At 40.7% G+C, this 27939-nt stretch overlaps 3 protein-coding genes across 7 annotated transcripts; 2 read left to right on the top strand and 1 right to left on the bottom strand.

The window, feature by feature from the left end:
• Window positions 1–857: 857 nt before the first annotated feature.
• On the top strand, window positions 858–10993 carry LOC134875167 (uncharacterized). Of its 4 annotated transcripts, none has more exons than XM_063899623.1 (8): window positions 858–1205; window positions 2947–3201; window positions 6450–6707; window positions 7360–7425; window positions 7860–7904; window positions 7994–8101; window positions 10033–10089; window positions 10174–10993. In XM_063899623.1, exons 1-8 carry the CDS (start codon window positions 1076–1078, stop codon window positions 10362–10364), a joined length of 1110 nt encoding a protein of 369 aa, XP_063755693.1. In that variant the 5' UTR covers window positions 858–1075; the 3' UTR covers window positions 10365–10993. The 4 variants fall into 4 exon arrangements, with proteins under 4 accessions (XP_063755693.1, XP_063755694.1, XP_063755692.1 ...); XM_063899624.1 differs by having other exon boundaries at window positions 2944–3201; window positions 7994–8095; XM_063899622.1 differs by having other exon boundaries at window positions 2944–3201.
• A 667-nt stretch (window positions 10994–11660) lies between these two features.
• On the bottom strand, window positions 11661–27413 carry LOC134875169 (uncharacterized). Of its 2 annotated transcripts, none has more exons than XM_063899627.1 (5): window positions 27192–27413; window positions 20950–21309; window positions 17460–17582; window positions 13369–13430; window positions 11661–12532 (listed from the first exon to the last, which is right to left on the bottom strand). In XM_063899627.1, exons 1-5 carry the CDS (start codon window positions 27223–27225, stop codon window positions 12401–12403), a joined length of 711 nt encoding a protein of 236 aa, XP_063755697.1. In that variant the 5' UTR covers window positions 27226–27413; the 3' UTR covers window positions 11661–12400. The 2 variants fall into 2 exon arrangements, with proteins under 2 accessions (XP_063755697.1, XP_063755698.1); XM_063899628.1 differs by having other exon boundaries at window positions 20950–21247; window positions 27192–27406.
• Window positions 14461–16472, top strand: LOC134875168 (uncharacterized). The gene is made up of 2 exons (XM_063899626.1): window positions 14461–14942; window positions 15665–16472. The coding sequence occupies exons 1-2, from the start codon at window positions 14625–14627 to the stop codon at window positions 16169–16171; spliced, it is 825 nt and encodes a 274-aa protein (XP_063755696.1). The 5' UTR covers window positions 14461–14624; the 3' UTR covers window positions 16172–16472.
• Window positions 27414–27939: the final 526 nt, after the last annotated feature.

Below are 27939 nucleotides of genomic sequence, written 5' to 3'. Positions count from 1 at the left end.
ATAAATAAGTGACCAGCTTAGTCTTAACTTCGTACATCAATTGAAAAGTCATACATAGCTTGCTCTTCACTTTGAGGCGTACAAAATGTAAACGCACATTCATAACCAAAGCAGACCTGTTAACCAAAATGTACGGGAGTGATGTAAAAACTGCCAGAACAAAATATGTAAAAGTAATAAGAGTTTCAAGAAGGTCAAGAAGGGTTGCCACTTGGGGTAAAATTTACAGGAATCCCCTCTGAGAGAATATGTAATCCTCTCCAGCTTTAGGAAAGACATATCATCCCTGAGCCACTTAGCGTTTTTGGCAACCAGTGCCTCTAATACAGTGACAGTACAGGTCAGAAACGGGGAGACAGAGGGGAAGACGCGCAGCAAAGGGACTCAGGCCGGATTCGAACCTGGGTCCACCGCATGGGGATCAAGCCCCAGTATATGGCCGCCTGCTCGACCCACTGAGCTATACGACAGCCGCGCTTCTGGATTTCTAGTGAAAAAGAGGTACTAGTCTTGCCAATAGCGAAGTGAAAGCCGAAATATCTAATTGCCTCGAGTTGTATCTATTGCATTCTTCTGGGAACCCAAATATGGCAGTATGGGGAGAGAGCTTGTATAAATTCAGAAGAGCACCATCTTGCAAGTGATCATCTAAGGTCACCCCCAGCTCAGCCCCGCAGGCAGCCTTGACTTTAATGGTAGGTGAGCTGTCATCGTGCAAGAGTTTGTTATATACATTTTTTTAATTCTTGAATATTTTTAAGTTAAAATGTCATTCACAATTGACATACTGTATGGTACATTAGCATTTTCTCAGTTGTTGTACTTGAATGCAGACTCCTGTTAATATTCAGAATTTAAAAAAGGTCAAATATTGAATCTGTATAGTCTCTGGAACAATAATGGTCATTTCATACCATGATTTGATAGATTTGCAGTCCTTTTTAAAAGTGTCAGCTGAATGCTATGAATACACAGCTCTATTTTCAGGGACGACGGCGCTCAGTTTAGTACACAGCAGGGAAGAGGAAGTAAAAGAATGGAACAAGTGGAAAAGTGTCTCAGATGCTGAAGCTTCATGCTGAGGTCTGCAGCAGCTATGCTGTTTGATACACTTCATCTGAAGATTTACCCTTTAATGATCTTCTGTGACGCTTTGTTCCTGCACACAGTTCTGATCCAATGCAGTGTAAACTCCACAGCGACAGGTGTGTATCATATTTGCCTTTCTTTATAGGAATAGCTGTAGTTTTCCTTTTGTTTTGAATAATATTACATGTTATATATAATCGAGTCGTGTTCTCTGGTGCTAAATGGTGTCTAATATATCGTGTAGAAATACCTTGTCTCACAAGGCTTACAAATAAACCTCACAGCTTGAGATCCTAAATACTTCAGCTAAATATTAAAGAAACGTTTTTAAAAGCTCTTTGTTGTATTAGAGTCCCCCAAAAATAATTTGAGAGAATGGAATAAAGATAGTTTTTGGTTTAAAAAGGAGCGTATTGGGGTCTGTATATGATTAAGATATACATTTATATAAAAATATGAGATACTATATATTAGATATTCACATTAAAGGCAATATTTTCTATGACTAATTGTAAACTGTATTATTATTTAATGTATTATTGTCAAAATACTATAATTAGCACTTGCATATGTTTCTCATATTATATTGTATTTGGAACATAAAATGATTCTATGAAAAGCTTTCTGCATATTTAATGTTTATTTTCACATAAATAACAACAGCACTTGCAGTAATTGTTATTTTATCTGATAGTTTATTTCCTGCCTTGTTTTTCGAGGCAGACTGGATGACACGAATGGAGCATGTTTCCATGAGATAAAACAGGAAATAAGGCTAAAAAGGACCATCAGCAGGAAGTGAGTGACACAGGTCTGCATCCAAAACAGCAGCTGTGAAATATGGAAGAAAGAATTTCTGTTAATGATATGGTGCTTACATATACATATACTCCCCAGGCGCCGTACATATGGCAGCCCACTGCTCCTAACACTAGGATGGGTCAAATGCAGAAGATCGAATTTCCCCTCGGGGATTAATAAAAGTACATCTTTTTTTTTAATGACGCCGTCAGTGTTTATTTATGAAATTAATGAACATACCTATCTGAGCGTAATGTAACAAGGAAATGTGAACCGGTTTAGGATTATCCAGCAAAATAAACCCACATACATTATCTTTACTCTATATGAATGTGAGTTATAAAGATATCATTTATTTATTTAAACTATATTTATACTGCAACTATCAAAATGAAGTAACTTCTTACAGACCTTTACCTGAACTGATTTTGATTTGATTAATTACCCGGCAAAGTCCGTAGGGACTTGGCTTAGGAACTGGAAGGTCACCGGTTCAAGTCCCGAAAGACCATGTACTACCAAGTGTCCCTAGCTACCTACACTGCTCCCACCGGGGGCCGTACATATGGCAGCCCTCTGCAACATTAGGATGGCTCAAATGCAGAATGTACATTTCCCCTGTGTGGGACCATTAAGTGTTCCTTCCTTCCTCAATGGGGCTTTGACTTCGTGGCCTTAAAAGTTTTTGGCAGCTTCGGAACACATCCCAAAAGGGCCCTGCACTAATACAATCGATGAAAAAGCCTGAGCCAATGAGATTTCAACTGAGGCTCAGTCCAAATTAAAGGGGCTACTCGTATTTCCCCTCAATATTGATGTATAATACTAGGTTAGAGTTACATTCAGTGTTCCACTCTGCTAGTTTGTGTCTGCAAGGACCAGGCTGACCACGTCCAAGTTGGTTAAAGTAACTACTGACATCGGAAAATAAAATAGAAACACTTTGTGACTACTGGCAAGGTCAGCCTGGAATGGATTGGTCCTTTGGGAGTCTTCCTGAATGTCTCGGTGTTCGTTATCTAAGACAGTTTCAGATCTTTTTCTGTCCTCCAGCAGTGATTCGGTTTTCAGTCCCGGAGGATCACCACATCTGTTTGCAGTGCGGTGGTTCCGACAGCTCTGATGTAGTCTGGACTCATCAGGACCCTAAGGTTCTGGTGTCACGAAAGGGCAGCTACGAAACCAACGAGGACCCCCATCGTTACTACCTCCTGTTTGGCGGAGGCCTCTGCCTCCTGCAAGTCGACGACTCTGATGGGGGGAACTTCAGCTGTAACAAGCAGCTGGTGGCAGAGCTGCAGGTGATGTCAGGTAGGCTGCTAAATATGGAGCAGTACATTATGGGAACAAGGAACATATTATAAGTGTGTCATAAAACTGTTGGATAGCAAGTGAAGCTTTGAGTGCAGCTATTTCTGGGGAAACATACTAAAAAGTTTAAATACATGTTTGGATTTCTCCAGGCAGTTGCTGGTTTTAGTTTGTTTTAGTACATTCTCAAAGGCAAAAACGAGAGGCTTAAAACTTGATTCAGAAGTTCTTGATCTATCAAAGAGAACAATTACACTTCAGGCAGTGACATATTTAAAAAAAATCTGTTGATGACAATAGATGTTTGCTATTTCATCTTTGATCTTAACTACACATCTGTAAAGTTGTGATTGCATCTTGCATGGTTAGGACTCAAGGTGGTCAGACAATATGTCTCCACACACCAGACACATGCACAGATAGACCCCAAAGGGGGCTTTAGCACCTGCCCTTTTGCCTCCCTATTAAAGAAGTGCCCCTTTTTGTAAAATGTCGTTTATAATGGATGTGTTTGTTGCGCACGTGTAACCCAGTTCACAAATGGTTAAAAACAAAGAAGTTCCAGGCCAATCGTTACACAGAGTTTTCAAAACAGAAGTGCTTTAGCTAATCAGAATGCATATCCTGCAGTACCGGAAGCAGGCTTTGCTGCGCCACCGGCCCATCAGAAGCGATGTGACAGTGAAGGGAGAGATCTGCAGCTGAACGGCAGAAATGTAACTCAGATTAAACTGTAATAACTCAATGTAGTGTTGTAAAATCCAAACGATAATAGTGACCCTGCTCACGGAAAGCTGGCCACTAACACAGAAGGACTCCCGAGTTGAGTCGAGTTAAATAAATAAATAAAGAGAGAAAGTGCATCTCTGTCAGTCAGAGGGGTCAGAGTTGCGATAGTTATCATGTGAGGAGAATTTACTGAAGTACACTTCCTTTCTTTGGATTTATTTTGAAATTACTGTCAGCAGTGTTTGAACCAACCTTGGTCACGGGTTTGTTCAAACGATGCAATATTCCTTTAAGACAGTCACGAAAAATCTCCAATGCGCCCTTTTATGCATTTCAGCCCCTTCCACTGTAACATCCTATGGATGTCTCTGCCACACACACACACACACACACACACACACACACACACACACACACACACACACACACACACACACACACACACACACAAAATTGAAAAAAATGACAGTGACAAGGTGGCTTGAGTCAAAGTAATTTGTACATTACAGCTATTTCCTAACTATTAATATACACTCAAATTATTATATACAGTTTACAAAAATGGATAGGATATTTCAATATGAGGATGACTGTGATTTCCACCTCAATCTTATTTGGTGCCTCTCTTTCTGGCAGTGGTGGGCCGTCAGGGCCAGCAAGGCCTTCTCTGCTGGCCTAAACATCATCAGAATATAAATTAAATTTTGATATATTTTTTCCACAAATAAGTATTAAATTATTCCCCATAGTCTATTCTCTTCATTTTATAGCGTTCGTCTTGGCTGCGCTGCTTCCAGCCTCAGAACGTGATTTGGAGGGCTGGCCTTTATGTTAGAGCTTTTATCCAATCATATTTCAGCCATAATGTGTTGCTAGGGTCAAAGAAATCTGCCCTTAGGCCTTCAGAATCAACAGTGCGGGCGGCTGTAGCTTAAAGTGAACGCAAACAAAACTCTGGCGTTAACCAATCAGATTTCGAGGTGGCGACAACGGGCCAGCTAGCAGGCGTACGCTAACGTTAGCACGTGCACATCTTCTGATTGGATACGCACTATTGAGAGGCAGAGCTAGGCAGTAGGCAGAGCCATACAGTCTATGGGCAAAGCTAGCAAACAGAACTAGAACTTGAGCGAGCTAATTTGTGTAGATTTCTACAAGCTATTTTTTTCAACCCACAATGGCTGAAGGAGGAGAAGAGATCAATTTGGTCGAAGATATAATTACAACGCCATTTTCAAAACGAACTTTTCAAGTAAAGCTACACATCTTGAAAAGGGAACGACCAACTCCAACGCTAGCGAGCCTAGCACAGCAGGGAAACTACGAGCGGTACCCCTGGCTCACAGCCTCCGAGAGGCACTGCAAATTGTACTGCCGGGAATGCCTGCTATTTGCAACTGATCGATTTGGTGTTTGGAGCCACACTAAATTTGCAAACTTGAGTTGTCTAACCAAGGCAGCAACGAGACACCAAAGCACAGCTGGGCACTTGGAAGCACTGGTGCTTTTGAAAACCTTTGGGGACACCCGAGTGGATCTACAGCTCAACGAACAAGTGCGCAGGGAAACGGAGCTCCACAACGAAAGGGTGAACAAAAATAGGGAAATATTGAAAGACTGATTGATTGTGTCCTGTTTTGGGGTAAACAGGAACTTTCATTTAGGGGACACGATGAAAGCGCCGAGTCCAGAAACAGAGGAAACTACGTGGAGCTTCTCTCTTTTCTTGCTGAGAACAACACAGATTTGCATTACCACCTGTACACAAACAACATGTTTACTGGGACGTCAGGCAAAATACAAAACGACCTGATTTATGCTATTGCTGAAGTGATGGGAGAAGAGATCAAAATGAAGATTCAAAAAGCACCCTTTGTCGCTGTTATGGTGGACGAGACGTCAGATGTGGGTAATGTAGTACAGCTGGCACTTGTTCTGCGTTATGTGACAGACACAGGGGTCAAGGAGCGGTTTGTCAGATAATATGATTAATTAAGTTAACTGTAAATGCTGATGTATTGATTATAAATGCTTCGGAAATATTAATATAACTCTGTTGTACTTGACTATGTTAAGGTGATGCAACGCCAAGTTATACTGCGTTTCTGTCTAAATGTATAGTTTCTAGAGCCATGGCGTCATAATGATGGTATTAAGAGGTGGAATAATTCAGGTAGGACTGTGTAGGACATCACTGAAGGCCTAGGTGTGAAATGCACGGCCCGCCACTGCTTTCTGGAGTGTAGACATGTTTAGATATAGGCAGATCTAAGAGTGGGTTAGATATTCAGAGCTGAGGAGAATGTGTCCCTTTATTTGTCCCACAGAGGGGAAATTTAAATTTGCTACAGCACCAACAGAGCCAAAGACAGCTTTACAAAAGAAAATATGCATTTCAAATGTTGTTTTTTTTAAATGCCATTGTTTTGTAGCCTTTCAATAAAAATGCATCCAGAATCGTAAGACACCAGTACCAGTGCTCAAGTAATGTCCATAACCCTCTATGTCTCTTCCCTCAGGCAAGGACTTCGTGGTTTCTGCAGGCCGGACGCTGCTGCTCCCTTGCAGCGACTCCAAGCGCAAGAAGTTGTACCAGCGGAGGAATGGGGGGAGGTGGGAGACCATCCTCACACTGTTCAGGGACGGTACAGTGAGAGCAGAGAGGAGCCGGATCAGCCTAAGGAACAATGCCCTGCAGATCCAGGACCTGCAGCTGGAGGACGCCGGGGAGTACGTTTGTAATGGGAAGCTGCAGGCCAGACTCACCGTCCTGACAGGTGGTTCCTTTAGTTAGAATTTAAACAATTACATATTTTCTGGAAAAAAACAACATAAACAAAAGCTGATTGTTTCCCCAAAAAATAAAAGACCCCAGTGTGTTTTTACTGTTCTATTGATAATTGTATTTCAGTCAGACAACTCACGTGTTTGATTAATATGTTTATTAGAAGCAGTATATAGTTTGAGTTTGGCGTCTAGGTTCCGCCTCATCACTCCAAAAATTAACATAAAACATTGAGTGATGATTAGATAACTATCCCCCGAGCCTACAGATGGAAGCTGGGGAGGAAGCTGGGGTGGTGGGGCAGGCGAGCATCGCCAACGTGAACGCACCAGCAGCAGCAGCGAGTTGAACACATTAGCAGCGTGGAAACAGCAGCTGTAGCGGCAGCAGCAGCATTAGCGAGGCAGAGGTAGGCGGATCCAACAGTTTAAATAGAGCGCCAGATTTAGCAGACTATGTTTGGTTGGTTGCAAGTGTGACGAGGGGCGTTATGTGCGAACGTATCATTGGTGCTCGAGTTGACTGCCTGAACTAGCTCGCAGACTTCGCCCCATTAATTACATTCACGATCAAATAGTGGGATTTACTTACCTCAGCTCCAGAAGGTAATCACCATTTAAAAAGGTATATTTTCTGATTATCAGTGCCACCTGAGCCGACCACCATCCAGCCAACCACCAGAACAACAGCTGTTGTCGTCGTGGAAACGGGTAGGATAACTTTACCACACAAAAATATTGCCCTTTTTTTTGGGCTTATTTTTGATGTATTTTTTATTTACAACCTAAACATGGCTTAAAATATATGATAGATAATGTTAGCTATTAACTTTAACTACAATATTTGTACTTTATTAGATAAACTATTTCTATCCTATTTAAACAAAATATCATCACATTGGGTAGTTATATTTTGTCTTCAAATATCATGCAAATATGCAATATGCACATCCAATATGGATCAGAAGAACTGGACTTGTACTCCAAATCGGTTAATTTTGTTTTGTTCCTTTTAATTTCATTGTATCTAGAGTTTATTACTTCTTAAGTGTTAGTTCATCACAAAATTCTGTTTAAAAAAAGGAAATAAACTGTATAATACTTTTGAACTAACTTTGGAGATTTGTTTCTTTTCTATTAATCAGAGGAGGTTGAAATAAAGACGAAGGAGAAGAAGACCCCTGTGAACGGTGAGTCAGCACACTCCGCTGCTGATACAGAGTTTACAGATGTTGCTGTTTGGATGTTTGTTGAGCAGATGTTCTGTGTGCTCTCTCAGCCCTGCTGATGGTTGCTGTGGCGGGGCTGGGGTTAATGATCCTTCTCATGGCCGGCGTCTGTGTTGTACTGACCAGCATGCATTGCAGGAGGAGACACAGAGGTGCAGGTACCTGATACACAGAGAGCCAAACTTGTCATTGTGTCGCATAATTTCTTCATGAATCGACATGTTCAGCTTTCTTCCATTTCCATGGTCTCTGCGAGTGAAACACTTCCTCATAGCAACATGCGTCCACCATTCTTCACTGTAGAGATGGTGTGGTGCCTGGTTTTCTCCAGACATGATGCTTATAATTGAGGACAAGGCTGTGGTCAACAGTGTAGGGGCTGTAATCAGATGACATGTGTCTTTAAGGCCGTAATGTTAGGTGTTACTGTTGATAATAGCAGTAGTTACATTACAGTTACCAAGCACTAAGTAACGGGAGGACAGGAAAATATATCAAACTTGAGGAGACAGAGATTGATCTGCATTTGTCGGTCATGATTTGTTGATTCTGTGACCAATGTTAGTGAATGTAGGACAGGAATAAGGATGGTGCAGTATACCCTAAACAAAGGAGGTTATAAAGGAAGCATGTTTGGGTACCCTCATCAGGATCTTGGCAGCGTATTCTGGATGTACTGTAATCTCTGGATGCTCTAGCCAGAGATCCTGATGAGGAGTGCCTTACAGTAGTCCAGCCTGGAGGAGACAAAGGCGTGGACGAGCTTCTCTGCATCTGCCAGGGTGAGTGTTGGATGGAGTTTGGCGATGTTCCTGAGGTGGTAGAATGATGTCTTACAGAGCTGTTTGATGTGGGTGTCAAAGGTGAGTTGAGGGTCCATTTTAACACCCAGGTTGGTGACAGATGTGGAAAGGGACATGTTTTGGCCAGAGAAAGTGGTACTGGTGATGGTGGAAGAGCGGAGCTGATGTGGTTTGCCGACTAGGATGGCCTCCTTACTGTTCAACTGAAGGAAGATGAGCTTTCTCCGCGCCTCTATCTCCTCCAGGCAAGTGGTCAGTGTGGATGTTGACAGGAGAGCAGAAGAAGTGGGGATTGTCCTGAGGTATAGCTGTGTGTCATCAGCATAATGGTGGAATGATATCCCATGATATTTCCAGAACCTTTGACAGGAATGGAAGATTGGAGATTGGCCTGTAGTTGGAGAGGACTTCTGGATCCAGGGTGGGTTTTTTCAGTAGTGGTGTGTTGACAGCAGTTTTTAACGCAGATGGGATATGGCCAGCCAGGAGGGAGTGGTTAATAATCTTGGTGATGAATGGAGAGACGGCAGAGATGTTGGTCTACAGCAGGGCTGAAGGGAAAGGGTCAAGGGCACAGTTGGACGGTTTCAGTTTTCTGATGACATCCTCCACCTCTTCCTGTGTGATATCAGAGAATGAGCAGAGGGGCTGGACAATCTCAAAACGGTGGGTTGGCAGTTGGGGGGGCGGCAGGACAGCAGTGGTGGAGAGGTGTGAGCGGATGTTATTAACTTTTTGTCTGGAAAAAGTGATGTGCCTGTTGTACTTCTTCTCGGTGGCATCAGAGTGGGAGGGTGAAGGGGGTTTGAGAAGGTGATTTATCTTTGAAAAAAGTTGTTTGGAGTTACCGGGGCTGTTGTTGATGATGGTGGAATAAAACCCGGACCCTGCATTCCTCAGAGCTTCTGCATATGCCCTCTTCTGTTCCCTGTATGCCTCTTTGTAAACAGTCAGTCCAGAGGCCTTGAGCCGCCGCTCAAGAACACGCCCAGCCGCTTTCATCTTTCGCAGCTCGCAGGTGTACCAGGGTGCTAAGAGCGAGAATGAGACTGACTTTTGACTTAGACATTTTTTTATCTCTCCGTTTAAATTAAATTGAAGGAGCAAGAAACCTCCATCATTAACAAAAAAAATTGAAATTACAGTTGGGAGTATTAAATGCTGAAGTGAACCCTAACCCTATGATCAGCATGTTTTTCATAAAATTTGAGAAGCATATTCATTGTTTATAAAAACAAACTGCCGCCATCTTTATGTCTATCTTCATCTCTTGTCTCTGTCTACAGCAGAGAGGCAGGAAGACTCGGAGCTGCAGCCGTGGAATACGTCCAACACACAAACTGGTACCACCACCACACCTTTTCTAATGTTTGATTCATTATTCAGGTCTGTTCTTCCCTCACAAACACACGCCTGTATCATTGCAGAGTATGAGGACTTTGAGATTCCGTCTCCACTGGAGGAGGCGGTCCATTACGCCTCTCTGGGCCGACACAACTGGAGGGAGAGACCCAGCAATACTCCAACAGACCAGAACCAGGACAATGTCATCTACTCTGCTGTCGTCACCAGACCAGCCGTTAAACAGAAAGCTCCTCTGCTGAACCCTGCACTCTAACATATGCAGTCTGATGAATTGTTAAAGAGGCCCTTATTATGCTTTTAGGGTTTTCCCTTTCCTGTAGTGTGTTCTATATGTTTTTGTGTATGTAAATGGTCTGCAGAGGCTAAAATCCCTGTGTTCCCTCCAGAGGGAGTTTCTCTCCCACACACTCTCTCACCCGTACTGCCGGAAACGTCTCCATGTAACATAATGACATCACTATGTAACACTTGTGCTTGTATTGGCTAGCGCTCCAACGCATTGTAGGTGATAGGCTAAGGGGCGGGACTTTTTAAGCGCTTGCCAATCAGAGAGGGGCAGGACATTTCAAGAAGCTAACCAATCAGAGCAGACTGCCTCTGGTTTCAGAAAGATGGTGAAAAGAGGTTATGCAGGACAGGCAGTACGAGAAAAATAAAGAGCTTTCTGAACATTAAAGCATGGAGACATGACACAGGTGAGACACTTCATACTGATATGAAGCTGAACATTTCCAGAATAGAGCCACTTTAAATATTAAACCGTAATCTTAACCATAGAGATGCATGGTATAAAAACGGATCTACCTACATGTATGCATTTTTGTTCACTTTACTTTTTTCACCTTTTGTTCTTTAATAAATACGTCTTGAGAAATTGTCCAACATTTAGGGAAATCAGCTTTCTCTTGTTCTTGCTGAGAGGGAAGATTGTTAACATAAATGTGTTAAGCACTGAGCTTCTGAGGTGCTGGTAGGTATGTAATCAAATTTTGTTTTATGGACAAAGGCCATGGTAGCAGTTTCCCCCAGGTCTGTTGGCCTTCATTTCAAGTTGTTTTTAAAAAACCTAAAAAACAGCTCTGTTTTTAAGTACCTGAAACCTTTCTATTATTTATATAATTATTATGTTTTATTTATTTATATATCTTTAGATGTTGAATAATTGTGATATTATCAGTTTATTGATTAACCTGAATAACATGATGAGTTTATAGGCCTACTATTTAGTCATCACATTTTTAGGGCCAAACTCAGATCACTCAGTAAGATTGTAAAAACTGAGTGTATGTGTAACAAAGGCATTTTGACCGATATCTGTAAAACAGTGAAACACACATCACTGTGGATGCTTGCATCACTCAATATGCAAATATGTTTTTGGAATGAGGGTTCCATCTTATGTTCATTTATCAAGCAGGAACAGTGTAAAAGTTATATTTTAACATTCTTCTCTGGTGTATTGGCATATGTAAATGATTATAAGGAAGCAAAATAAATGTGTAATAAAACTAGAAACAAAGTAGAGCATCATTTATACACATTTCACACATTACATTGCTATTGGATTTTATTATTGAAAAAAGATGCAGAAAATAGCTTTAAATATTACAATTGCAGAGAGGACAGTGATTTTGTTTCTCCAGCATATATATTGTATATACATTTATTTTACAGTACCTGAAACTATATTTATTCATTGATGGGATAAATGATCATAATCTAAAAAAACTGGTCAAACTGGAAGGAACAAACTTTTTGAGTGCTGCAAAAAGAAAGTCTTTAAATCAGTGAACCAGAAATGAGTTAGCTTTTGGCGCAGTTGGTTGTGTTGTCTGGAAGTCAATTCGTTTTTTTAGGGTTTGTATTTTGTTTGATGCCTGAAATAGGTTTTTTAAATGGCGGTGGCAAACAAGTGGCTAAATGAGACTCCCAAACGTTATAATGCTGAACATTAGCCGGCTTTAGCTTAGCGGAGCAGCAATTCATTCATGTGACTGTGCTGTAGTTTGTTTATAGCTTAACTTTAGCTTATTGCTTCTTCCGATTGCATTTACTGCTCCAAAACAATTACAGTCATTGTGAGAATGACCTTGTGGTCAAGGTATCATAAATGTGTGTTTGCACCAGATATTTTCTGAAATAACATAACATTTAGCAGAACAATCATATTGGCTTTAAGTCATAGGAACCAGTGTTGCTAGCTTTACAACATACAGTGTCTCTTTTCTACAAGGCTCTATACTTACACAATATACTTGTACAAAAAGAGCTGTTACATCTGCGGTCAAGTTATCTGTTCAGGTTCTTGCGATTAAGAACTGCTGAGTATATGACGTTCTTTTCTGCCAATCCTGATCCTCCTTGGCCAATAGGGCGGGGCTTGTCTGTGTGCTTCAGACTGGAATAGTGCATAGACACTTCCTGCAGAGACAGAGAAAAAATGAATGAAGCTCCACTCTGTAACACTACCTAAAATTCTCCAACTTTGAAACTTTTATTAATATCAGGTCAACATTAACAGTATGTGTGCAGAAGCCCCGAGAGGGAATTGAGATTTATTTTTCCATGTGCTAAGTCTGATCTAAACATCTTACGCTACATTGTTCATGATCTAGGAATAGATGTAAGGAAGTGTCGCTAAATTATCTGTTCTGAGATCGTACACACAGTAGTGAAGCTGGTCAATATACTGGCTTATCAGGGCTTCCATAGATTTGTTATCAAGTAGCTACAGTACAGCTAGGTGACAGATATTATGCATGAATTGTATTTACATTATATGTATTTCTTTTGCTGCAGACACACATCTTTATCAATGTATATATGTATATATTGGCGTATGTATTTTATTTGTCAGCAATGGGAGCAGTCAGACAAAAACTGCATCATTAAGCAGAAACATTTACAGATTTCACCCACAGCAGCTAACAAACCAAAAGCCATGGATGTCAATGGTCAGTGTACACATCATGTTCACTGGACTTTTAGCCAATAGATAAAAGCAAAAATGGGATACATTTAGCTATTTTTAGTTTTGGGAAAAAAGGAAGATTAATGGAAATTTAGGAAAAACGTTTCTCCCAGATATAAGATATTTTTAGTGGAGTGTTAATCTGTTAAACTGCACGAAATGACACATTTCAAACCAAAACACTACTGTACTGTACACTACTGTACAGTAGTGTGTCAAGTGAAAAGGTAAAAAAAGAACTTGAAAAGAAGGTAGAAGAGGACTGTTGATGTGTCACCATACTGACCTCTGTGACCTTCTGATTCGTGGTGCTTCTCACTGGACAACAACAGCAAACAGCCAGTGTACCTGAACACATGGAGAGGGGGAAGGTTCAACAACACATAGCAAACTGATTTGCCAAACAAATCTTCTATTTAAATAGGACTGGGGTTAAACATGTTTTCAAAGACTCTGAAACTTGTTTTCAAATATGAATCTACACGGCTTTACATTTTTGTTTAGGCATGTTGTACATTTTTGACAGTATTTGTCTACTATCATATATTTATGTGTCATATACCTTTTTTTTAAATGCTATTTTACCATGTTCTATTTAGTAAAATTGTATTTTTCTATTTGTTTCCTTTCATTCTATTTCTATTTGTCTTTTTTTGTGTTTTTTTTGTTGATATTTTTCTTCCACTCTATATTCATGTGTCTTATGCCTCATTTTTATAATAATGTTTATTGTATCTTTTTATATTATCTCTTCATATTTGTGTTACTGTTTGTATTTTCTTATATATTTTTTCAGTTTTTCTCCTATTTGTCATTCATTTATATTGTACCTTGTTATCATTTTTTCCTTTTATTGTATATTCAATTTAATTCTACCCTGTTGTAAAGTACTTTTTTATCCTTTTCAGATTTTTCTTCCATTCATGTTAGTGTATCTTGTATGTGTTTTGGATTATAACTTAATATTGATCCTCTATTCCATATATGTTTGTTTTTTTAAGTATTTTTATTTTTCAAAAATATTTTTATTGATTTTCTTGATGATCACAAACTTCCCAAAGATGGGCAGAAACAGTATCACATTGCTGTGAGTTAGCAAACATGTAGCATTTTCTTGTGTTTAAAATATGTTTTATTTGATTCAATTATTTTGTTTCTTGTGCCTTTTTATAGTATTTCATTTGATTATGATTATTGTTTTGTATTTCTCTGACTGTAATGTTTTGCACTAATAAAGCCAATTCCTTGTATGTGGAATCTTTTCTGACCAAGATTCTGCTTTAGATTTAACTCCTAACAGAGGTGAAAGAGCCGGTTTAGTGTGTACCGTGGATCTTGTAGCCCAGAGCAGGCAGGGATTTCCAGTCAGTGATTCATAGGGAGTGAAAACGAAAGTGAAAGCACGGCGAGCTGTTTGTTTCAAAACAGCAGACGATAGCTCTGCCTGTGATCTTTCTACCCTTTTCTTAAAACAGAGAAGAGAAAAATACTGTATTTGACATCTATCTGTTCCTAAGGGCAGAGCACCGGTCCTCCCTCTCCATGGCAGACCCTCTGTGCCTGGAAGCCCTGTCGGCTCTCTCCGGCTGCACGGTCGAGCGCGGAGCCTCGACGCTCACTACTCCTCAGGACTTCGTCAACATCGTGGCCCTCAAGGAGTATTACAAGCAGGAGGGCTTTAAAACCCTGGAGTACCCCAGTATAGGGTCTCTGTCCCTGGATGACTTGGACGGGCAGGACCTGTACAGCGCCCCCCCCGCGCTGACAGAAGGGCCTGAGGAGAGCCACAGGACTAAACTGAAGATCAACCCCGAAGACTTCTTCCACCCGCAGTACAACTACGACTTCACCAACATAAAGGTGAAACTCCTTTAATTCAACTCTTTCTTCATTTTAAACTGAGATGAAGAACACTGGTGATATTATTAAATGATAGATTAAGTATTCATACTCTATACTGAAAAGCACCCTGACACGAGTGTAAACTGTGTGGTATTGGGATATAAACACACTTTGATTGATTGATTGACTTACATATAGACCTGATATAGTATTTATATAGTCATCACTAAATGTTTATGTCTTTTGTTTTCAAAATGTGTCAAATTTTGCTGTAATGAAGAAAGGAGGAAATGAGGAAGTGTAATACAAACACACACATACACACGCACACACACACACACACACACACACACACACACATACACACATACACATACACACACACACACACACACACACACACACACACACACACACACACACACACACACACACACACACACACATACACATACACACACAGGATAATTTAGGGTTCATTTTTACACTCAAGAAACATGACACTTTGACATTTACTCTGCAAGGGCAAGGGAGCAAATGAAAGCAAAGGAAGAGGCTTTTGAGTATGTAAGTAAGTAAGGGAGGAAAGTGAGGTACTAAGAGAGGGACGGAGAAGGTGGGTCAGTAAGGGAGGGAGTGAGTAGGTGCCATATCAAGGGAGTAAGTGAGAAAGTGAGGGAGGAATGGATCTAGCAAATGTTGCTATTAGCAAATTAGCATTTTCCTTCGCCTCCCTACAGGACGGCGACAAAGCGTTCCTGCGTGGTGGGGAGCCGTACATCCGGCCCTGCGGGTGGAAGCGGTTTGCCCTGCGGGTGATGAAGAAGTACGATGACGACCTCTGGCTCGGGACGGGGAAAGATGCCTGGCCGGTCTCCTACCATGCAAAGAACATGGACGGCTCCCTCGGCGTCATCCTGACCCACGGCGGGAACCCTGAAGACAAACCACAGTTCCTGGATGCTGCCGCAGCCAGTCTGGTCACCGGGGAGACCAGGGGTCAAGGGGTGTACTCCACGCCAGATATCAAGATGGCAGAGAAGTACTGCCGGAGCTTCAAGTCCAAAGTGGACGAGAAGACGTACAAAGTGGTTCTTCAGAACCGTATCAACCCGGAGAAGAGGCGGAAGTGCCAGAGGGAGAACACCTGGCTGGTCTACGTCCCCAAAGACTGCAGCGATGTGGAGAAGAGGGCAATCGTGCAAGAGTCCATCCGCCCGTACGGGCTCCTGCTCAAGCAGGTGTGACTAAGCTTATAATCCACTTCTTTATAATTACCAGGGAAACAAAGCTTACCTTGAGTGTTCTTAGAAAACAACCTCCCTCTGAAATCAGGTAAATGTACCTGCATGTTTGTTGTCTGCAGGAAGAGGCAACAAGCCAGTACAACCTTTATTCTTACTTTTTCTTTTTCCTTTTCTCAAATGGCGACCTTACTTCACTGAGGGACTTCCTGTTGACCTATGATATATTAAGCTGCCTTATCATGGTAACGTTGTGTAACGAAACAGAAATTGTATCTAGTAGAAAATAAAATGTTAATGAACATCTGGCTGTGTTTTCATTTGTAAACATTGAACATACAGTAAATATAAATAGGTAGGTGTAGAAGTAGTGAAATTCTATTATTGTAGTTAATGTAAAGAAGAACATTTAAACGTTTTTTTCTTCTTTGCACAAAATGATTTAAAAATTTAACTTAATTCATGATCTATGCCTGGTGAACCTGTGATGTTTTTTGCAGCATCATTACTGTATCCTTCATTTTCCATTTTTGTAGTCCATATATCCAACATAAGACTACAAATCCACTAATGGGAAGCAAACTCAACTGTTTTGCACTGGAATCCGTTTTTACAGTTTTTGTATGTCTGAATAGGTCTGGGTAAATCTATTATTCGTATATCCGTGTGTGGGTAAGAGGTGCTTACATTCTTTGTATTGTATTATTTAACAAGGTCATATATGATTCCTCAGTGATACATTGCCAGTTTCAGAACCAGATTTATTACATTTTAATATTATAACTTTGGATGGATGTGTAAGCATCACTTTATTTATCATAATCAATGATTTTATATACATAATTAGATTCTATAAAGTAAAAAGCGCTGTTTTATAAATATTGTTGTGTAAAAACTACATGATAAAGGAAGGATACTGTTCGCACAGTGCTCTTAAATCACAGTTATGGCTCACTTATCACACAGCTACTTACTGAAAAAATCTAATTTGACATGAGATATTGGTTTACAAATGATTTAATAATTTTAGCTTTAAGAAATAGCCTGGTCTCTGTGTTCTGAGTCAAAACTGCATCCATAGCAACAGTCTGTGACCGTAGAGTGTCTAATGAACCAATCAGAAGGAAGTTCTGAACAAAACTTTAAAGTACAAGTACCTCAATCTTGTGGTCAGTTATTTTGTGTACATGTATTGAGTACTTTACAACACTAGGGGGAGACACTTCCACACATTTCCCCTCTCTCAATGGCAAAGATGGAAAGACACACAAACACTCAAACAAACACACACCTGAGCGCCTGCAGAGTCCAGCGATGAAGATGCAGATGAGGATACAGCCGAGGATGAGTACAGCAGGAAGAACACACATCCACACACTACAACATGGCTGCCCTGCTGAAACCCCGTCCACTCCTGGAGACAAGAGAGTACAGGATGAGTTCACTGACTGATGGATTTATCCTTTGAAACTCCCATTATTCAATGTTTCCTAAATATAATTGATCAGATAAGTGCCAAAAGACTCCATGCTGACAACTAAGAATTGCTTCTTGCATTGTCTTGATACTGGTGGTTATTTCCATGTGCAACACAGGGATGTTTTAAAGCTGAAAACAATACCAGGACACATTACTTCTCCCAAATGTAAATTTGAACATGACCATTATCAGCTACTTCCATGTAAATACTTTGGTGTAATGATAGATTACATTACATCAAATACACATGCAGCAGGACAACACAAATAATTCACTTAGGCTGCTTAGGTCTACACATTTTTCTTTTGTTTCTTATATCTGTGATTTTGAGTTTCGTTGCAATAGCACATGGTACAAGTGATGACCCACTGCTTTAAAGTGGAAACTGCTCAAAAATATGTTGTGCAGCAAATCCTCAAATTAAATACAGAGTTTAATCCCAGATCAAATGTACCAATATAAGTAATCTAAAGATCAATCTGTGACGAGAGGATAGATGCTAGTAAAGAGATGAAGTCCTGCTGACTTTATAAAAGCCAACATTAACTTCATACCGACCACTGCAAGCAGCACATAAAAAACATTTCCTGCAAACACAGCACTCATGACGCTTGCCACCACATTAGAAGAAACATGATCACCACTGAAACTTCTGTTTTCCATTAAAATGTAACAATGAGGTATAGGTCAGGGTCTATTCATCCATCATTAACGTTTGTGAATAACATCCTTATGGTTAACTTTACACCCTAACTTTACCATTTTTACGAATTGTTGCTTTGTTCAAACCTTCAGACTTTAATTCAAATTCAAGACAAGGACCAAAATACATTATTTTTTGGAGATTCGTAGAAAGATGCACAACATTTGGTAGTTCCTATTTTTATATTGAATTTCGCATGTTTTATTTTCAGTTCTTGATGATTTGGTTATGGCAGTGGTGGGCCGTCAGGGCCAGCAAGGCCTTCTCTGCTGGCCTAAACATCATCAGAATATAAATTAAATTTTGATATATTTTTTCCACAAATACGTATTAAATTATTCCCCATAGTCTATTCTCTTCATTTTATAGCGTTCGTCTTGGCTGCGCTGCTTCCAGCCTCAGAACGAGATTTGGAGGGCTGGCCTTTATGTTAGAGCTTTTATCCAATCATATTTCAGCCATAATGTGTTGCTAGGGTCAAAGAAATCTGCCCTTAGGCCTTCAGAATCAACAGTGCGGGCGCCTGTAGCTTAAAGTGAACGCAAACAAAACTGTCGCGTTAACCAATCAGATTTTGAGGTGGCGACAACGGGCCAGCTAGCAGGCGTACGCTAACGTTAGCACGTGCACATCTTCTGATTGGATACGCACTATTGAGAGGCAGAGCTAGGCAGTAGGTAGAGCCATTTTTTTCAACCCACAATGGCTGAAGGAGGAGAAGAGATCAATTTGGTAGAAGATATAATTACAATGCCATTTTCAAAACGAACTTTTCAAGTAAAGCTACACATCTTGAAAAGGGAACGACCAACTCCAGCGCTAGCGAGCCTAGCACAGCAGGGAAACTACGAGCGGTACCCCTGGCTCACAGCCTCCGAGAGGCACTGCAAATTGTACTGCCGGGAATGCCTGGTATTTGCAACTGATCGGTAAACAGGAACTTTCATTTATGGGACACGATGAAAGCGCCGAGTCCAGAAACAGAGGAAACTACGTGGAGCTTCTTTCTTTTCTTGCTGAGAACAACACAGGTTTGCATTACCACCTGTACACAAACAACATGTTTACTGGGACGTCAGGCAAAATACAAACTGATTTATGCTATTGCTGAAGTGATGGGAGAAGAGATCAAAATGAAGATTAAAAAAGCACCCTTTGTCGCTGTTATGGTGGACGAGACGTCAGATGTGGGTAATGTAGCACAGCTGGCACTTGTTCTGCGTTATGTGACAGACACAGGTGTCAAGGAGCGGTTTGTCAGATAATCTGATTAATTAAGTTAACTGTAAATGCTGATGTATTGATTATAAATGCTTCAGAAATATTAATATAACTCTGTTGTACTTGACTATGTTAATGTGATGCAACGCCCGGTTATACTGCGTTTCTGTCTAAATGTATAGTTTCTAGAGCCATGGCGTCATAATGATGGTATTAAGAGATGGAATAATTCAGGTAGGACTGTGTAGGACATCACTGAAGGCCTAGGTGTGAAATGCACGGCCCGCCACTGGGTTATGGTGGCCGACAGGTGCAAACACGTTTCAGCGGCCCAATCCTCTTCCATTAGGAGAAACACGCTACACTTTCAAAAACAATGCAAATATAAAAACTAAAATGTGACAAAACACAAGGAAATTAAGAAACATCTTCACCAACTTGACAACACATGCACAGCATTTACCAAAAGGGCTCCATAAACGAAACCCTGCAAATAAAATTTAAAAAATGCGAGAAACTCAACACGACAGAAACCAGGTGACACTAAAGAGTGAGGCACAAAGCTGGGACCGGAGTGCCTGTTGATGTTCAAGGATTATAAAATTGGACAACTACCTGTATTGGCTGATTCATTATTGTAAGTGTTTCCTCAGTATATTTGAATGAAGTTAGCTACTTTAGCTAGCTAGCTTACAGCAGATCTGCAATTATGCCACAACATTGTGAAAATAAGCCAATAAAACGTAGCCTGCATTTTGGTAAGTCTGTAGTGACAGTTAGCCAACTCCCGGAACGTCACCAAGCGCTGCTGGTTTACGTTGTGTTTTGAGCGTCTTAATTTGCAGGGTCTCGTAAATGCAGCGCTTAAAGTAAACGTCCCTGATGTTTCATCAGGTTGTTGAATGTTTTCTAAATGGTGCATGTGTTGTCAATTTGACGAAGATATTTGTTAATCTGCATGTGTTTGTCAGATTTTTATTTTTATTTGCAGTTTCTGATGCTGCAGCGCGCTTCTCTTATTGGAAGTGTGTTATGCCATTGTAGTGCCTTTGCACCTGTCGGCCACTGTTTCTAATTAAAGCAAAATGTATTATCCGTTATTGTCTTAAAAACATCTTAATTGTTCTAAAATATATATATATGTGCTTCTTTTTAAAAATTTGACTTCAGACATAAAACTACATCTGAAATACACATTATAAAAACATGATTCAGGGCTATTTTATTTCCTGTTACTGAACACTGCAAATGTTTAATTAGACTTTTTTCGTCTGGTGAAATGTTGTGTGCTGCTGCTGTCATGACCATGACCTCCCTTGTAAGAAAATATTTTCAAATCTCAATGGGAATATTCAGGTTGAAAAAATAACATTCTTACCACCAACAACGAGACGCATTCCTCTGTTAACACGAGTAGCTCCCGCACAGCGTACGGAGCAGAAATAAAGCCCGGCGTCCTGCTCTTCTACCTGGAGGATGTGCAGAGTCAGCGTGCCGTTCTCCATTTCAACACTTCTGTAGAAGCGAGTTATTGCTGCATTGAAGGTGTTAGTAACGGTTTTCAGTTTAGTTTCTGCGACCGTCAGCAGAGGCAGCAGCTGATCGGAGCGCATGAGGTACCAGGTGAGCTCTGTGCACGACGTCATGTTACAGGGCATCGACACGTTCTCTCCCGCCTGGACCACAAGGGCAGAGCGGAGAACAGGTGAGGTTGAAGACAGGTGATGTCCTGCAACCACTGAGGAGAGGTGAAGAAGTCAAACTGGAGTATCGTGAGGCTAGTGTTAGCATGTTACAAAATATGTGCGTGAACAATATAGAGTGGTGCAATGAGTCCCTAAAACGGGGGAAATTAGTTAGCATTTTATTAGGGAGACCGGGGCTTGTTGTCACACGGGTAAGTTGTCACACTGCAATTATCTTCTTCACCAAAGGGGGAGCTAAAAAGTGGAATACTAGTTTTCTTCTTCTACATCAGTGACTCTTAACCATAGGGCCGCGGCCCAAACTTGGGCCGCCAGCGCCACCTAAAAGGGCCGCAAAAAACTTGACGAGTCCACGGATGTCACGAATGCTGCACTGCTGCTGGTTTTTGTTTGCTATCGCTGGGACAGTAGTTTGCACGAAGACATACTGTTTTGTGGAGAGCTACCAACACGTACCATGGCTCAGGAATGTTTCCGCTGCATGGATAACTACTTCACTGAGAACAGTGATGGTACAGCATCAATGACTGGCAGGCATCAGGGTGTCATCAGACAGATACTCGATCGTGCACCAGAAGCTAAATGGACACACTGTTTTCTCCACCGTTAAAGCCTTGCAGCAAAAAAAGATGTCACCAGATTTCCATCAGGTGATGGATGTAAGTGCGAAGACCATAAACTTTATTAAAAACAATGCTGCAAACTCCAGATGTTTTGCTAAGCTTTGCAAGGACATAGAAGCAGATCACATCCAGCTGCTGTATCACAGTGAAGTGAGATGGCTTTCAAGAGGACTAGTCCTCAAGCGTTTGTTTGAACTGAGGAATGAGGTCTTCTCTTTTCTCACTGAGAAAAACAATCATCTTGCACAGTACTATGCCAACACAATGTTCACAGCAAAACTTGCCTACCTCTGTGACATTTTTTCACTGCTGAACCAACTGAACATCTCACTTCAAGGAAGAAACAGCAACATATTTTTTGTTGCAGACAAAGTTCAAGCTTTCAAGAGGAAACTTGCTTTGTGGACCAGGAGGGCCCAGGAAAAGAGGATGGACATGTTTCCACTTTTGTCTGACATTTTGGAAAACTCCCCTCAGGTGAATATCAGTGACTCAGTCTCTCAGCACCTCTCACAACTGGCAGAGAAATTTGACTAAAAATGATGTTGTTTTGCCCTCACATCTGGAATCCCAGCTTCTGGAAGTTTCCACTGACAGCACTTTAAAGTTGCAGTGGGGCAAACTGGACCTGGGCTCCTTCTGGATTGCTGTCTCGAAGGAGTACCCATGTCTTGCACTGAGGGCCGTGAAAGTCCTTCTCCCATTCACGACTACATACCTGTGTGAATCAGGATTTTCCATTGTGGCCACAACCAAGACCAAAGCCCGAAACAGACTCAGAGCAATGCTGGAGGCTACTCTGAGAGTGAGCCTTTCCCCCATTCCACCCAGACTGGATCTGATTATGTCTCAGAGGCAGGCCCAAATGTCTCATTAAGAGGTGAAGATAAAAAAGGGAGTTGTATTACTGTTGTTCATTGTTGTTATTATTGTTGTTATTGTTGATTTGTCAGATATAAAGACTCTTCTGGTTCTGCATGCCTGCTGAAGCAATTGTCAAATGACTTCACAGATTATAAGGCTATAGTTTCATTTGCACTTTATTTCAATTTTATTTACAGTTTATTTCATTAAGAAAATATTCATATTATTTGAATGTATTTATTTTGTCACCTTTTTATTGATTGATTTATATATATATTTGTACTTTTTTTATTATAAGTAAAATCTAAATAGTGGTCCTTTTTTAATTAAAAAGCCTGACTTGATCCTTGAAAAATGTCTTGTCCCGCCTTGATTTGTGCCAGGAATTATCAGCCTGTTCAGTGGCTTGATGTGTGTGCAGGTTTACATACACATGTCTAATAAAAGTCTTTGTGATGATCCCATTTTATCATGTCATTTTATTTGACAAGGTTTTTGCTTGTTAAACTGTAAGTGGATTTGGTTTATTATTGAATACAAATCAAACCGTGAGTGAGGTCAATTAAACCTATACAGTGTAAATATTTAATGGGCCCCGGGCCACTTTGTACTATAAAAATGGGGCCTCAAGGTCAAAAAGGTTAAGAACCCCTGCTCTACATGGTCAGGTCTCATGTCCTGTGTGAGACACCAACACATTGTAAGTTGAGATGAGCACCAATTAACCATTTTCCACAACCCGAAATAAAAAATATTAACTTTATGTATTTAAAATTAAGCTTCTTTCAGATAAAAATCCTAGCAGTGATACATTGAGTGTATGAGACTTGTTAGAGAAGAGATTAAGGTATCCTGTCATACCTCAGTCATTGCTCTGTGTTAAGCTAACTTTGAGCTAGAGCTAGCATCAGCAAACATGGTAGTTTGGGGCAACTTGTCTCAGTCATCTGGGGGTTAGTTGTCACATGTGACAAGTTACCCCAGACTAACAACTTTCAAAAATGATTTGAATAAACAAAGACAGTCTGCTTATCAGCAGTTGTTATAATGACATTTTTACTTTATTTTTACAGAAAAAAAGAGTGATTTAAAGGTGAGGAGAAAGTGAGAAGACATGGTCAGGATTACAAAAGAAAAACAGAACATGGCAGTGCAGCGCCTGACGTGATGCTGAGGGCAGTCCGACAGGTGACCCTAGCTAAAAAGTCAATCAGGAGTACAGCAAAGGATTTTAAGGTCAACTACCGTACCTTGGCTCGGTACTGCAAGACGTTCACCCCAGCTGAAATACAGAGTCAGACAGCTGTCCCAACTACAGTGGTTGGGTACAAATCACCACGGCAGGTTTTTAGTACAGTGATGGAACTACAGCTTGAGAAATATATTAAGAGATCATCTGACATCTATTTTGGTTTGTCCCCATCTGAGGTGAGAAAGCTGGCATATGAATTTGCAGTGGCACAGGGCCTGACATTTCCTCAAGCTTGGTCTGACAAAGAAAAAGCCAGCGCTGAATGGTTTACAGGCTTCCTAAAGCGGCACCCTTCACTCTCACTCAGAAAAGCAGAAGCAACTAGCCTTGCCAGAGCAAGTGCCTTTAACAAGGAGAACGTTAAGTCTTTGTTTGACAATCTGGGGAAAGTGTTAACCAGAGATTCCCTGAGACCAGGAGATATCTGGAACATGGATGAAACTGGCGTGACAACGGTACAGAAACCAGACCGATTGGTAGCCGGGCGTGGGTTCAAGCAGGTGGGGTCACTGACATCTGGAGAAAGGGGTACCCTGGTGACCCTTGCCTGCGCAGTCTCAGCCACAGGGAACAGTATCCCCCCCTACTTTATATTTCCTCGGGTGCACTTTCGTGATCCCTTCATCAACAATTGGCCACCTGGCAGCAAAGGTGGATGAAAGAGCAACACTTTGTCGATTTCCTCCATCATTTTGTGGAGCATGCCAAGTGTTCAAAGGAGAAGCCCTGCTTGCTCCTCCTCGACAACCACTGCTCACACCTCTCCATTGATGGGCTGAATTTTGCCAAAGAAAATGGCATAATTGTGTTGTCATTCCCACCCCACTGCTCGCACAGGCTGCAGCCTTTGGACAGAAGTGTTTATGGGCCGCTTAAAAAGCATGTGAACTCTGTTTCAGATTCCTAGATGAGGAACAACCCAGGTAAAACACTCAGCATCTATGATATCCCTGGGTTTATAGCCACTGCTTATCCTCTGGCTGCAACCCCTCTTAATATCCAGGCTGGCTTTCGGGCAACAGGGATTCAGCATTACAACAGAGATGTGTTCTTGGAGACAGAATTTGCTCCTTCCTATGTCTCAGATCACCCTCTACCAAGCCCAAGCACTAACCCAGCCATTCCAGGCTCCGAATCTGAGCCATCTTTTCCAGGCCCCAGCACTAACCCATCCAGCACCAGACCAACCATTTCAGGACCCAGCACTGACCCAGCTGCTCCAGGCCCAAGCAAGCCAGCCACCTCCACCAACACATTAACTCCAGAGGATATTAGGCCTTACTCGAAAGCTGGTCCAAGAAAACAAGTTAACCAGCAGAGAAAAAAGATAAAAACTGCTATTCTCACCGACACACCCTGAAGGAGGCACTTGAAGCTGAAAGGCAGGTACAAGGGAAAAAAAGACTATTCAAAAATAAAGGCAAGGCAACCAAATCCAAAATACCAAAGAAGCAAAGCACAGGGAAGAAGCAGAGGGCAGGTAAAAAAAGAAAAACTGCAGATGACTCCTCGTCGGAAGAAGATGAGAACCTGTGTCTGGTCTGTGTAGAGCCATCTGGAAACAGCCGCCCAGGAGAAACCTGGGTGCAGTGCATAATATGCAAAGGATGGGCCCACGAAGAATGCACCCCTGGAAAATCTGTGTACGTATGTCAGAACTGCGACCCAGATGAGCTTATAACTCTGCACTGACAAAAGATATGAACATGATATGAATACAAAATATATACCTGAGACTTTTGTCTTTTATCTGGTACACATTTGTTTTATATATGATGTATTGATTCCAAGAAATATATGAGTGTGACAACAAGCCCCAGTCTCCCCAGTCTGGGCTTGAGTGAATGATTTTTTGAAATGGTTCTTTGGTAAGATACACTTTTTTATGTTTTGTTCTATATAAAATATGTCAGTAAATACCCCACAATATGTCTGAAGCTTTTACATTTCTAGAAAACAGCGGTTGCTAACAAGTGTCTAAATGTTAGCAACCGCTAAACGCGTCCTCATGCTAAACATTACTGCCTTTAGCTTAGCGATAACATAAAGTCATGACAACAAAAGGAAGTATGAACACATGTTATCTTTCTACTTCTGGCTAATGCATTTGAGATGCAAAAAAAGTAAAATGGTGTTCTCTTGTTGAAATTGTCCTGCTGAACCAAATGTATACGTATCTTACAAATGTGTTTGGCATTATTATAAAATCCAGTAATAAAAATAAAAATAAAATACCATTGCTTTTAATCGTGCGACCCCTTGCGGTGTTAACTTGTAGGTCAGTTTACCAACCAACCCAAGTCATCACTGCACCACTCTATAAGTATGCTACAATATAGAAAAAGTAAGGGAAAGTCTTGATGAACTGATTTAAATGGGGCAGTGTTTTAAGCATTTGATTTATTGATTACTGCTGTGATATAAGTATTTCAATAATTATAACGAAAACAAATTTCTCAAACACATTACCCAGAGAGAAAAATACAATAACATTTAAGATCAGTAGCGCCCAACCTGGGTGTCAGGACTCAGGACGGTAACGATGAGTCCTTTGTTAAATCTAAGCAGTAATACAATGATTAAAGGAATAGGACAACATATTTTCTGCTGGGCAAAATCATTGTTTGTTTTTTTTAATGTTGTTTCTTATAACTTAGATTTTTGTCGGTGAAAAATCCCTTAACATTTGTTTTAAACGGGATGTCGTCGAAGAGAAAAAAAAGATGACCAACTTGACCAGACATTTCTAACCCTCTACATTTCTAAATCTTGTTTTGTTGATATTTTGTGCTGAGGAAATATTTCAAAAATGTTTTGAGGTATAATGATCTTCTTCTGTTCTACTCAATGACGTATTGCCTAACTACCCCCAAATTGCATGCAACACTGACAGTGTGACCTGCTAATTAGTTTTCTTTCAGTTCAGCTTTGGTATTGTTGGGTGTGACTTCACAGCAACCACCCAATTCTGAATATTGTGAGTCAACATCATGAAAACATCATAAACAAAACAACCACAATTAAAAACACAAGTTTTCAATTAAGTTCTAAATACCTTGAATTGCTCTAAAGCACCTTGAAAGTAATTCACATGATGCATAGAGATCATGTGGGCCTTGAGCAATGCTTGCATTTAAACCAGAAAATAAATATCAAATAATAATAGTTAACTCACAAATGAAGGTGAGGATCCGTATGACACCTGCCATCCTCTAATAACAAATACAGCTGGCTCCAGGAGGACTGATCTGTTCAATAAGTAACAAACAGTGATTTGAGTGGGAGGAAGTGTGCTGGGACTTTATCATGCAGGCCACACCGAGAGACCACCGACATCTTTATTAAAGCAGAAAACGGAAGAGTGAATAATTTCCATGAAACACACACACGCCCACACACACGCAAGCGCAGCGAGACGCAGGGACACGCACTCTCCCACAGTCTGAAACTTATGGAGCCGCAGTTCTTAGGTTTCGTTTCTGCAGAGATCCTTCAATACATCTGCGTGTGTAACAAACCGGAAATACTTCAAAATAAAAACAACTTCATTCGTAAAGCATAAGTGTATCAAGAGAACGCATAAAGTGTGTGTGTGTGTGTGTGTGTGTGTGTGTGTGTGTGTGTGTGTGTGTGTGTGTGTGTGTGTGGGATTTAAATAAATACAATGTTTATTAATAAACAGGCTATCGCTCTCTCTCTCTCTCTCTCTCTCTCTCTCTCTATATATATATATATAGCATGTTTGAGTTTCTTGCATGTCTATTTATTTTTGTATTAATGCCTGGTTCTTTCTTCTTCTTCAACAATCAGTTAGTTCCATTAAATGTAAATATTATATTAAGTAATTAGTGGTTATTTTAATATATAATTAAAATACAATAATAATCTTTCAGTAATTCTTTAAAAAAAAGTCAACTTACTTA

Source organism: Eleginops maclovinus, chromosome 13 (assembly GCF_036324505.1).
Source record: "Eleginops maclovinus isolate JMC-PN-2008 ecotype Puerto Natales chromosome 13, JC_Emac_rtc_rv5, whole genome shotgun sequence".
NCBI classification, from domain to species: domain Eukaryota; kingdom Metazoa; phylum Chordata; class Actinopteri; order Perciformes; family Eleginopidae; genus Eleginops; species Eleginops maclovinus.
This window is presented reverse-complemented; position numbering and strand designations above follow the sequence as displayed.